This window comes from Cebus imitator, unplaced genomic scaffold (genome assembly GCF_001604975.1).
Source record: "Cebus imitator isolate Cc_AM_T3 unplaced genomic scaffold, Cebus_imitator-1.0 Scaffold23, whole genome shotgun sequence".
In the NCBI taxonomy this organism is placed as follows: Eukaryota; Metazoa; Chordata; class Mammalia; order Primates; family Cebidae; genus Cebus; species Cebus imitator.
Window position 1 is genome coordinate 8,566,118 of NW_016107338.1, and position 13,283 is coordinate 8,579,400.

A 13,283-nucleotide genomic window follows, 5' to 3' on the forward strand; every position below is an offset into this window, starting at 1 on the left:
GATCCAGGCCATGCTTTAACTTACAATGTGTAACTTCATCAGTTACACATGTTTGGGTAAAGGACTCTTTTTTTGGTGGGGGGAACCTCTGCCTCCCAGATTCCAGTGATTCTCCTGCCTCAGCCTCCCCAGTAGCTGGGATTACAAGCACACACAACCCAACCCAGCTAAGATTTTGTATTTTTAGTAGAGATGGGGTTTCACCACGTTTGCCAGGCTGATCTCGAACTCCTAACCTCAAGCAATCTGCCCACCTCAGCCTCCCAAAGTGCTGGGATTATAGGCGTGAGCCACTGTGCCCAGCCAAGGCTCTTCTTTTCTTTTTTTAAATATTTATATTTTTTTGAACCAGTCTCTCACTCTGTCACCCCATCCGGACTGCAGTGGCATGACCATGGCTCGCTGCAGCTTTGATTTCCCAGGTTCAAGTGATCCTCCTACCTCAACCTCTGGAATAGCTGGGACTACAGGGGTACAGCTAACTTTTTATGCACAGCTGATTTTAAACATTTTTTAGTGACAGGGTCTTGCTTTGCTGCCCAGGCTGGTCTCAAACTCCTGGCCTCAAGCAATCCTCCCACCTCAGCCTCCCAAAGTGCTGGGATTACATGTGTGAGCCACTGGGCCAGCCTCCCCATTTTAACTATGAGACTAGGCATGGAGAGGTTATCATGCCCAGGGTGGTGCAGCAAGCAAGCAGCAGAGCTGGGAGTGGAACCCAGACAGCCCATGGTCCTCCCTGCTACACGGTCTGTGTTATTCAGACACGATTTAAAGTTCCTGTGAGCAGGCTCGAGCAGGCTCAAGCGGCTCGTCACATCCATGCTCTTTCTGATCCCCTTTGAAGAGATGGTTTGAGAGTGTAGAATTGCTCCTTTTGATTTGTGTACATCAGAAAACAGACTCACCAAGTACTAATCCCAACCTCCAAACACCCTCCACAATAGAGAATCAAGGCAACCACACTCCAGGGTAAGAATCCAAATTGTTATTCCCAACAGGCCCCATCGGGCCCCTGATCGGTGTGAACTCTCTCCTCATCCTTTGGGGCTTACCCAGAAATGAAAACCGGTTCCTATATTACATGAAGAGCTGGACGTGTTCAGGTCAGAGAGGGGATCTGTTTCTTCAGAGGCTTCCACTCTGTTTGCAGGATAATCCTATTATAGGAGGTGACTAGATTCCCTAATGGTGCTGGAATGTGGTATCATTGAAAACAGGATTATATAAATGCATGGGCTGGGTGTGACAGTGCCATAGTAGAGGCATGGGCAACTGCTCTCTTTCAGGGACTTTCCCAGTAATTCGAGGGCCTGGGGCATTCTTCCTGATGTTCCCACTTGATATTTGCCTTACAGTAGATGCTCAGTTAAGACCTGTTGAGCTAGCTGTTCTGACAAGACATAACTTTACAGAGGTATGTGGCAAAACCACACACTGTTTCAAGAGCCCTGCTGGTGTGGAGTGGGGAGCCCCTGAGTAGCTTGACACTTCCCAGTTGCAAGCCAGTGGCCACAGAAGGATCAGCGACAGCGGCTCCAGCGCTGCCCACTGAGCCTGGCTGCCCTTCCTCAGAGGGGCTTGCCTGATGAAAGGAGCAAGGAAAACAAATCCCTTTAGTCACCCAAAGCCCATCTCCTAGAAGAGCAACAGCTCCTCCATCGGCAAGTGCTGCTTCAACACACAAGAGGGGAATAAAGGAACTACAGGTCCCAGTGGAAACACTGTATTCATTTCTGAGGACTGTGCTATATTTTAAGGCAATTGTCACATGTACAAAACAGTCAGATGAACAGTATCCGAACAGATTTATGACAACATGTTAGAGAGAGAACAGCAAGGGAAATGTTTTCAGACAAGGAGATGTGAGATTTTTGCCAGTCAGCTAACCCCTGGTCTACCAACTCTGTACTGAAAGCCAGGAAGACACATGGCACATTCTCTCTTCTCGCCTCCAAGGGGAAGGGCTACCCTTCTAAGACCATGCTTCTTACTGCAGGACCAGGCCAGGACATGGATAGTCGGCCAATGAGTTTTAAGTCCAACTCTAATTTCATGTTTTATGGCTTTGTGAAATTCATCTTTAGGAACGGGAAAATCACCATACCAAAGACATACAACTTGTAGTTAATAGTTAAGTTCACCTCTCTCCAAACACAAACTTGTTGGGCTTGGAGCTAAAATGATATATACACACATGTATACACAACGCACACATATAACACACATATGTGTGTATAGATGTGTGTGTGTGTGTGTGTGTGTGTGTGAAAGAAGAAAAAGATTTACTGAAGCCTGAAAAATAGTGAGTGTTCATTTGCCATCTGGAATCAAACAATGTGATTGTTTCCCCTTGAAAACAGAATAGTAGGCTGGGTGTGGTGGCTCACACCTGTAATCCCAGCAGTTTGGGAGGCCGAGGCAGGCAGATCATGAGGTCATGTATTTGAGCCCAGCCTGACCAACATAGTGAAACCCCATTTCTACTAAAAATACAAAAATAATCTGGGCATGGTGGCCTGCGACTATAATCCAAGCAACTCAAGAGGCTGAGGCAGGAGAATCACTTGAACCCAGGAGGCGGAGGCTGCAGTGAGCTGAGACCGTGCCACTACACTCCAGCCTGGGTGACAGTGCAAGACTCTGTCTCAAAAAAAAGAAAGAAAAGAAAAAACAGAAGAGTATCAGCAACATGCTCTCCCCAGCGGGGAAAAGTTGTTTCCAGCTTCCTCTGCATGGTTCCTGGTCCCTCCTGGCTTCACAGGAGACTGAATGGCTTAGCTGGTTTAAAGAGAGCTGGGCTTTCCCCTTGGCTGGCTCAACTCTGTGTCCCATGGCTTTCCTTCACCCCTTCTGCTCAGGGACACATCCCCAGTTTTAAGAAGGGGCTGTGGCTTGATGATCTCAGTTCCATCTACCCATCCTCATCTCAATGGTACACACATCCATTAACGTGTGTCCCCGTCTGTAGGGCCCAGGTGACACACAGCAACAGGGAAAACAAGGGAATGAAGGAGGCTGAACACTGGGGTGCTTTAATGGCCTGTTACAGGGTGGCAGAAACAGTGCCTGGGTCTGGGAGTCACAGCGAAGTGCCCAGAACCATAGTGGAAGGTGGGGTCACTAGTTCGTGAAAACCTGAAGGACATGAGGAAGAGGCTGTGTTTGATGCTAATTACACACAGAACAAGTGGCATAGATAAAAGTCCTAATGCGCATAGAGAACAAAGCTCTGCTCAGAAAGGCTGTCCTCACCAGCAGAAGGACTGGGTAGAGAAAGCTGTCCCCTACACAAAAAAGAAGAGCATACTGGGGTGGCACTTGATAGCCAAGAAGTGAAATGGTCATTTTCACAGATTAACAGTTTGCCTCACCAAATCCCTTTGAGGTAGGTAAGAGGCAGGTGACATTAGCCCCATCTTACAAATGGGGTAAAGTGAGGCCCCAGGACCTGTTACATCATGAATACGTGTCAACAACCACAGTCAAACAGCAGGTTCTCAGATCTTCCCTCTCACTGGTAAACTCCTTTATGAAAGCTCCTTAGTTAGATTAGAAGATTAGAACCACATCAGCAGGTAACTGGAAAAGCGTGGACCATTTCGCTGATAATTTTAAATGTGGATATACTGGCAAGAAAGGGATCTATATTTTGAAGTCAGCCAAAGCCAGGGGACCTGGGAATCTGTGAATGGGGGTGCCTCACTCCAGTTAGTACATGGTTTTCTCTGGGGTGGTGGCTGTTGTTTTTGCTGCAGTGCAGCATTTTACAGAGTCCGGTTGAATTCATATAATAGACTGATAAACCAACAAGTGTCCTGAATATTACTACATCACACTTCCCCAGGGAAGGAGGCCCCTCTCTGGCCTGTTGCCAACTCAGAGTGAATGGAGATAAAGCTACAGTGTTGTCAGAGGCCCAGGCCTCTGGAAGGAGGGAGAAAAGTGCCCTAGGGCTGGGATGAGAACTGGGACAACTGTGTGTGAAACCTGTCCTGTCCTGATTAGAGAACCCTCCGCTCCCCCACCCGCCCCCACAAGGCTGCATTCCCTCTCCTTTTTTCTTTGACCTCAGAATCTAAGATGTTTACCTAAGGCTGTGGACCAGAAACCACCCCCCACCCACAGTGCTAACACCACCTGGAGTATTTCTAACTTGACGCTGTACGGCACCTGCAGTCTCCCAGGACCCAGGAATCAGAAGCCACCCACACCTAGCTATAGCACAAACTCTTTAAACACCTGAGTCCCAGCCCAGCAAAGTCCAGCTAAGAATTTGGGTATTTTTTCAATTACTACAACTCGAGGCAATGCAATAGGTGACTATAAACCCCCTTGGTTTGCTTAGAAAACATCTGACACAGAGCTGACCAGGGACAGTGAAATACATCTGCATTTTTCCAAGGTGTGACCACAGGACCCTGTGAGTCCATGGTTTCTTGAGCCTGGCAGCTCAAGGGGTCCAAACAGATCCCTGGTGTACACACAGTTGCACCTGGACATGGATTAAGCCAAATGTTAGAGTGTCCTGGTCCTTGGTAATCAGTTCCTGCTGGGGAGCCTGAGGCCAGTGCCGAGAGGTAAGCCTCAGGCCAGCGACTGAGCCAAAGCATTGCTTGGGAGATTAAAAGTTGGCAGGGGCAGTGCCCTGTGTCCACGACTGGCGGCTGGGTGAACAGGGTGGGACACCACTGCTGGCAGGCAAGCCCAAAGCCCAGCCTCCTCACAGAACCGACTCCTTGGATTCCAGCTCTGGGGCACTGGCCACGGGGCCAGGGGGATTCTGGTGTGTCACCAGGGGTGACGTCTCCTCCTCAGACTTGCAGTTGGGGATGGCTTCCACTTTCACCTCAGCCAGTTCCTGCTCGCCTTTCTTCGTTGCCTTCTGATTCAGGTGGTGGAGAATGCCCGCGCCCAGGGCATCCCCTTCCACATTCACCACTGTGGTGGTACGGTCCCTGGTGGGGAAAGAAGAGGCTCAGCTATTACATCGAATGCTGGGGGATCAGGTCCTGTCACAGGCAGCCTGGGTGCCAAGGGAAAGTCTTGATCGTGAGGGCCCTGTTGCTTCCTGGAGAGCATGCTTTTAAGGCATGGGCTTCACCTTACTCTAAACTGATTTTCTTTAAACACTTTTTATTTTTACAAAAAGAATAAAAAAGAACATAAAGAAGCAAACACATCACTCACCCTTAATCCAAAACAGTGAATCTGTATGCACATTTTAATCTATTTCCTTCTAGTCATCTTTCTATACACGTATTTTATATGTATTAGGCACCATCATTAAAAATTACACATAAGCCAGGCACAGTGGCTCATGCCTGTGATCCCAGCACTTTGGGAGGCTGAGATGGGAGGACTGTTTAAGGCGAGGAGTTTGAGACCAGCCTGGACAACATAGTGAGATCCTATTTCTACAAAAAATAAAAGAATTAGCTGGGCATGGTAGTGCGTGTCTATAGTCCTAGCTACTCAGGAGGCTGAGGAGAGAGGACTGCTTGAGTCCAGGAGTTTGAAGCTTCAGTGAGCTGTGACGACGCCATTGCACTCCCGCCTGGACCACAGAGTAATACCCTGTCTCTAATAAGTAAACAAATAAACATACATACATATTGGGATAATATTGTGGATATGGTTTTGTGTCTAGCTTTTCTTCCACTGAGTATTACACTGGGAGTTTCCCTTCTTTTTCTCATTTCAACGCTGCTTTACTGCTGGATGTTAATCTTCATATATGTTCCATTGCCATTGGCAAATATACTCCCATCTCAAAGAAAATATCCTTTTCAGAAGCTAACTTCTTGTGCTATAGATTAGCCAATACCATTCCCTTGCCCCTGGAGCTCAGAGAAAGCATTGTGCACATTTTGAAGAGAGAGTTAAACGTGATCTTCCCTGAGGGCACTGGAGAGCTGACTCCCTGCAGAGTGCAGTCCGGCTGTCTGCAGAATCAGAGGTGATGGGGTGGCTGGCGGACCTGTATGACTTCAGGACTCTACTGGGCAGCTGACTTGGTGCCCTATTTCCCTATTCCTGGCCAAGCACCTCTTGGATGCCTCTTCTCCATGCACAGGAGGTAGCTGTGTGAGGAAGGAGAGGGGCCTCTGTCAGCTCTGGTCCTGTCCAGCTGGCCAGCTCAGGGATGCAGTTCCCTCTGAGGAGGTGTCTGGGCAATTCGGGTCTCTTGTAAATTTCACCCTCATTGCTCTGAGAAGCCCCTTCAAGTTGGAAAACCCACCATTCCCACCCATAGCTGGCCAATCCACAAGCCCAGAGCCAGGCTGTAGGGTTCAGGTTCTCTTACTCCTGCCTGTGACAAACCTGGTCTGGAATGACTTTCTTTGCTAACATGAATTGAATGTTTTACCACATGCTCATTATTCTGTGTGCTGTTCCCATGCTAACTCACTCAGTCTTCCCCACAACCCTGGTGTGGCTGCTCTGATCATTCCCATTTGACAGACGAGCAGACCAAAGCACAGCGCAGTGCAGTTCCACAACTACTAATGGCAAAGCTGGGATTTCAGTCCAGGCACCTGGGTTCCGGGGCTCATTCTCTTACTCACAGGCTCTACTGGCTCAACATTAGTACCTCAGCCAACCTTTCCTATAAAACAGGTATTATTTATGCCTGCAAAAGGTATCACGTGACTCAAGGAATCAACTCACAGAAAGTGTTTTGTGTCTTCACAGCAGCCCTGGAGATGTGGTCTGTATCACCCCTTCTTCCCTAGCTCCTCTTCTGCTGAGCCCAAGCCCAAGTCACTCACATTGGCATGGTTCATCCCCTCTCCCCTCACAGAAATCACTCCTTAGAATTTTCCAGGCCAGGGGCTATCATTCCCAAAGGATCACTGCACCATTGACTTATTACTCCCATGCAGCCAGCAACCCCACATACCCTCATGTCCCCTGGGCCTGTGCAGAGGGCCTCAGCTGTGGCCCCTACTTTACTGGATGCTGTAAGCAAGTTCTTGGCAATGACATCTCATGGTCATTCCTGGATGTTCACAGGTATGTGACTCTCATATTACTTAATTTTTCCTACCTCTAAATCTTGCCCTGCCAGCTCCACTGTAGGCTCCCTCACAAGGCTAGCATGTGTCTGAAGTTGCTATGCATGCCCCAGGCCTAGCAGTGTCAAGCTCCTAGGGAACTCAATGCGGACTCTTTTTGGTATTCTTAGGACTTGTTACTTACACAATCCAGTCCACAGCCAGGATCAGAGACAGGTCATGAGTAGGCAACCCAATGGCCTCCAGGATAATGGCAATGGTGAGGACCCCTCCAGCTGGCACGCCTGCTGCTCCAACACTGGACGCTGTGGCGGTTACCCTAGGGGACAGCAGAGCAGGGCCAGCCATTAACATAGAGCATGGAGTGGGCACAGAGAAATGCAGACCATGCAGCTGCAGTGTGGCTGGTACTGAAAACAAGCCCACCATGGGCTCACTGGCTGCGCCCAACACACGCTCTTCAAGTAATGAATCCCCACTGTCATTTTACTAACGAGACACCAAGTCGTGGTGAGATTAGTTTTTCAAAGGAAATCACGAGAAAAACCTTCAGTTTTGAGCCAGGGAAAGAATGAGGAACTTACAGAATGGTGAAAATCTGCCCTGCATTGAGCTCTACGTTGTTGAGCTGGGCAATGAACACCGTGGCCACACACTGGAAGATGGCTGCTCCATCCATGTTCACAGTGGCCCCGATGGGGAGAATAAACCTGCTGATCCTCTTGTCCACACCATTGTTCTCTTCGATGCACTTCATCATAGAGGGAAGGGTCGCTGAGCTAGAAATGGGGAAATCAGACCGCCAGACATGACAACAGTCCCAGCCAGGCTAACACGTGACTCAGCTCCCAGAACAGAGCAATTAACACCATCTTCATTTCTGGCTTTCTTCTCTTAAAATAAGGGAAAAAACAGAATCGCTTTAAAACTTCTGTCACAACACGAGGCTTTGGTAACTCCCAAAGTATTGAAAATAGGATTTACTGGTTCTATTATTTACCTGGATTCACATGTTCCAAATTTCTTAAAAACTGCATTGCCTCGTGGTGCAAAATCTTCCCAAGAGAACAAACACCCATTTACTCTAATGTGCATCTCCTCTCTTGAATACTCCCCTCCCAAAAGTAAATGTTAAACTATGATTTTGTTTTTCTTTTAGGCCAAAAAGCAAAAATGGCTCTGCGAGTTTGGAAAGAATTACTAAGCAGAGAACCATAAGAACAGTACCTGTTCCCTCGAGCTGGCTCTGCAGGCTCCGCTGAGGTTAGTAGGTGCAGCTGAGGAAGAGGTTTTTGTCTAGGCCAGAGGAACTTCTCTTCTTCATTTTTTTTTTTACCCCCATTTTCCTTGTTATATAAATAGCCATCCAGATTGGGAGGAAGTGAGCAGTAAAGACAAAACTAAATGTGTGAATGAAACGACGTGCTGCCATCCTTTGAAAGTTTTAAAATATTTGGAAAACCCAATTTTTTTTTGAAGGTTTTCCAGGGAAAGACAGGATGCATCCCTTGTGCTAAATTAGATAATTCCACACTATTGTGGACTCCTAGAAGGCTGAGCATGCAACTGTCACCATGGTGCCTCAGACTCATTTTCTAATCCACACATCCAGAAAAGGAGAATTGGGCAGAAACCATTCTTGAAATTTCCCTGCAATGCATTGTGAGTGAGGTGGGCTGCCTTCTTTCATTCAGGCAAAGGTCTTCCTAATTAGAGTGAAGGACCTGGAACTGGGCTAACTAATGATCTGCTGCTAAGGAGCAAGAGGGAGAAGAGAATGAGGTAACTTCAGTAGAATAGGAAATGAAACAGAAACCCACCCAGGGGAATACAGAAAAGCTGTGGGGCTAGTGATTTTAAGAAATCATGTGAGGCTTGGTAATCCCAGCTATTTGGGAGGTCCAGATGGGAGGATCACCTGAGCCCAGAAGTTTGGGATCAGCCTGAGCAATCATGGGAAGATCTTGTCTCTTAAAAAAAAAAGCATCACAAAAGACCGATGCAGAGTTTTACAGGAATTAAAGTATGTCAAGATGCTGGTTGTGCATCTACCACTGGGCTCACCTGGTTCCATATTACTATGGCTCAGAGCAGCAAAGAGATCCAAAACCCACTCACCTGGAGCAGGTGGCAAATGCTGTCGCAAATGGGGCGAGGAGGCCCAGGAGGAATCTGAAGGGGTTTCTTCGTGTGAAAACAAAATAAATAAGTGGCAGAACAATTCCTCCATGAATAACATGGCCCAATATAGATGCGAAGATGTATTTCCCCAGGCTGGTCACCAGCACGATGATGTCTTTCATTTCCACAATCTTGCTTCCAACAAGGAACATGATGCCCACAGGTACGTACCTAGGGCATAAGCACAGGGTACTCATCAGTAGGGGCTAAGGTTGGGGTGAGAGATGCAGACCCTTCCAGATGCAGAATGTGAGGACTTTCAATGAGGCCGTCTTCATCTCTCCCTATTATAACCCTGAGGAACTGAAACGGGCAGGGTTATACCATCCCCATTTTGCAGGCTGTGAAACTGAGTAAAATGAGGATGATGGCTCCCCGTGGGTAACAGAGTCAGGACCAGAACCCAGAGGTCTTTCCCCTTGGACACAGCATGTCCTTAACAGAAGGGTGCTACCAGTCACAGGAATTCCCAGGAGGAAAGGCAAGAAAATTGAGATCAAAGCCTCCAGGACTGTGAGCTTGACTTCTTGGCCTTGCTCAGGCTTGTTCTGAGAATTTAGAGACACAAAAGACTAACGCCTATTTTACAGTGTGGCGGTGATACAAAATTGAGCCAAAGCTAGGACTTTTGTGAAGTTTTAAATTCTTTGTGGCTTAGACAACATGACTCCGTGGGAAAAAGTCACTCACAATGACACTCTGGGAACATGCCTGGAGCGTGAGAGTTTTTTAAAGGCAGGATGGGAAGGAACGGATTGTTGGAACTACAAAGAACAAAAGTCAGTTGTTTTGAATCAATATAAATTCAGGAAGAATTTTCTAACTGTTGACTTTGTTTGTAAATTTTACTTGTGTAGGTAATAATGTCACATAGTTCGAATTTCAAGGGGTACAAAAGAGTGAATAGAGTACAGTCTCCCGCTCATCTGTCTCCCAAGCACCCAGATTTCCCCTCCCTGGAGACAGTCAATGTCACTGGTTTCTTGAATTTTCTTTCTGGAGATATTCTAAGCAGTAATTATTAATTTAAAACCCGATAGTAATACAAGAATACATTCCCTTTCAAAAAATTAAAACGTAGATGACACCCAAATCCTCTTTCAGCACCATCCTCAAGCCAGTCCCCTCCTCAAATAACCACTCCTACCTCCTGTGCAATTAGATACATGTGTATTTAAATCTGTGTGTTTATTTCTTTTTCACCCTATGTCTTTTAAATCTTTTCATATCAGTACATAGAAATCTACCCCATTCATTTTTATTGTGGTGAAATATGCATAACATAGAATCGACCATTTTAACCATTTTTCAGTGTAGAGTACAGTGGCACGAAGTTCATTCACATTCTTGTGCAACTATCATCACTCTCCAAGTCCAGAACTTTTCCACCATGCTAAACTTTGAAATCATTCAACATAATGGCCTATTTTCCACTCCTCTCAGCTCCTGAGAACCACTATTCTACTTCCTGGCTCTCTAAATTTGACTATTCTAGGTACACAATGGTGGAATCATACAATATTTGTCCTTCTGTGTCTGGGTTATTCTACTTAGTACGATGTTTTCAGGCTTCATCCACATTGGAGTGTGAGCACTCCTTTCTAAGGCAGAATCATATTCTATTGTATGTATACATCCCATTTTGTTTATCCACTCATCCACTACCAACATTTGGGTTGGGGTTGTTTCTACCTTTACCTCATTGTCTTTAAATATTGTCTTCAGAATGGAAATACCATAGGTTATTTTGTCATTGTCCTGCTGGTGGACGTTTAAGTTGTTCCCAGGTTTATCATGACAAACAACACTGCAAACATAGGCCTTGTTGTGCCCACATGCCTTTGTTCTCTAGGTAGAGATGCTAAGAAGTGGAAATGCCGAGTTATGGGGTGTGCATGTTTTAAATTTCAGTAGATACTACGCAACTGTTCTCCAAAGTGGCTGTTCCATATCACATTCCCACCAGCAGTCCAGGAGAATAATCTTCCCTCTGCAACAGTGGTTCTTATCCAGGGATGATTTTGTCTGGAAGACAGTTTGGTTGTCACAACTTTAGGGGCATGCTGCTAGTGGCACAGAGCAGGTGGGGCCCATGATGCTACTAAACATCTAACAGTCACGAGACAGCCTCCCACAAAGACTGTGTCATGTCAAAAGTGTCAAAAGTGTTATGGCTGAGAAACCTTGACCCAAAATGTCAAAAGTGTCATGGTTGAGAAATCTCACCCTCACCCTTATCAATGCCTGATAAAACCAAATTTTCATTTCCCTTATTTCTAATGAGGTTGGGTCTCCCTTAAAATATTTACTGGTCATTCAGGTTTCATATACTTCCATTTGCTAATAGTTTATTCTGTGATTTTTCTTTTTCAGTAATCAGAACACTTTATATAGACAGTATGCAAATATATACATCAATTTTTAGAAATGAATGTCTTGACTTTTAACTTTGTTCAAAGTATCTTTTGCATGTAGACTTTTTATATTTTGATGTGGTTAAGTTTAGCAGCTTTTAATGGCTTTTGCTTTTTATATCTTGTTTAGGAAGACCTTCCCTGCCTCTATATTTTCTTCTAATATTTTTAGAAGACTCCTCTCATTCTTTCCTTCTTTTCTTCCTTCCTCCCTGGTAAGTTTAATCCAAGAGTTAGCAGCGTGAGCCTTTGTAAATAAAGTTTTATGGGAAATTAGCCATACTCTTTCATTTATGAATTGTGAACAGGTACTTTTCCCCTCCAATGGCAGAGTTGGGTAATTGCAATAGAGACCATGTGGCTTGCAAAGTTTGCTGACCCTGGGTTTAACACATCTGAAAGTTATTTCTGTGAGTAGTGTAGAGTAGGCAGGTACTTGAGTTTTGGAGTGGGTAGTTAGTAAAGGAAAGAATGCAGAAAGCGGAAATACTGAAGATGCCTCCCCCATGTGGTTGAGATCCCTTTACTAGTTAAGCCATTTTAAACTCCAATTCTGTGTAATACGCATTTCTGAGCAACAGGTCTCTTGCTCTCTTGCTGCAGTTAGACACTTAGCAGGATCTGCCTAACTGAATACCTGCTTATGTGACTGGTACATCAAATTGCAGGAATGACTAAATTGGTTTCCAGATTAAAAGCAAACGTCCTAACATGGGAGTATCAGTGATATGGTTTGGATCTGTGTCCCCACCAAAATCTCATATCGAATTATAATCCCCCACCCTTCCCACTCTTTTTCTTCCTCCTGCTCTGGCCATGTGAAGACATGCCTGCTTCCCCTTCGCTTTCTGCCATGCTTGTAAGTTTCCTGAGGACTTCCCAGTCACGATTCCTGTACAGCCTGTGGAACCATGAGCCAATTAAACCTCTCTTCTTTATAAATTACCTAGTTTCAGGTATTTCTTTATAGCAGTGTGAGAATGGACTAATACAATCAGTTTCTTTTTTTACTTTTAAATTTAATTTAATTGTTTATATTTTGTAGAGATAGGGTTTCAATTTGTTGCCTAGGCTGGTCTTGAACTCCTGAGCTCAAGCAATCCTCCAGCTTTGGCCTCCCAAACTGCTGGGATTACAGGCATGAGCCACTGCACCTGCCTCAGTTTCTATTCTTTAGTCCAAACTTTGGAAAATATAAATATTTTAGACTTAAAAAAAGCCAAGAAAAGAACTTGACATCTAAAAACATTTTCTTTTCTGAAAATATCAGTTATCGCCCAGAACAACAATCATATGAAGTGGCCTTGGCAATGATAGAGTCAGGCTCTGGAATTTTCAGATTGAGCAAGAGACACACTACTGGTAGGGGGTCTAAACTTAGCCTCCCATTCAATTTTGAACTTCTAAAATCAGTCCAGCTGTCATCTAGCACCATCTGAGAGAGAGAAGTTCTGGAATCTTTAAGAGTTGACAATAAGGAAAATGCTCTGTGCATGGAAGGAGAAACTAGTTTTTAACAATTAAGTAGAAGCTAAGAGCCACAGAGGTCTGGTTTGGGTAAAACAGCAGGATAGCCGGGCGCGGTGGCTCAAGCCTGTAATCCCAGCACTTTGGGAGGCCGAGGCGGGTGGATCACGAGGTCAAGAGATCGAGACCATCCTGGTCAACA

At 45.6% G+C, this 13,283-nt stretch overlaps 1 protein-coding gene across 1 annotated transcript in view; it reads right to left on the minus strand.

Moving 5' to 3' along the window:
- Nucleotides 1-3,009: 3,009 nt before the first annotated feature.
- The window catches only part of SLC1A4 (solute carrier family 1 member 4), a 32,295-nt gene continuing 22,021 nt past the window's right edge, over nt 3,010-13,283 (minus strand). Inside the window, exons 7-10 of the mRNA XM_037736107.1 lie at nt 9,138-9,371; nt 7,604-7,798; nt 7,204-7,338; nt 3,010-4,958 (exon numbers count right to left, since the gene is read on the minus strand). Of these exons, the coding sequence (XP_037592035.1) occupies nt 4,724-4,958; nt 7,204-7,338; nt 7,604-7,798; nt 9,138-9,371 (799 nt within the window). The 3' untranslated portion in view covers nt 3,010-4,723. The remainder of the gene's footprint in view (nt 4,959-7,203; nt 7,339-7,603; nt 7,799-9,137; nt 9,372-13,283) is intronic.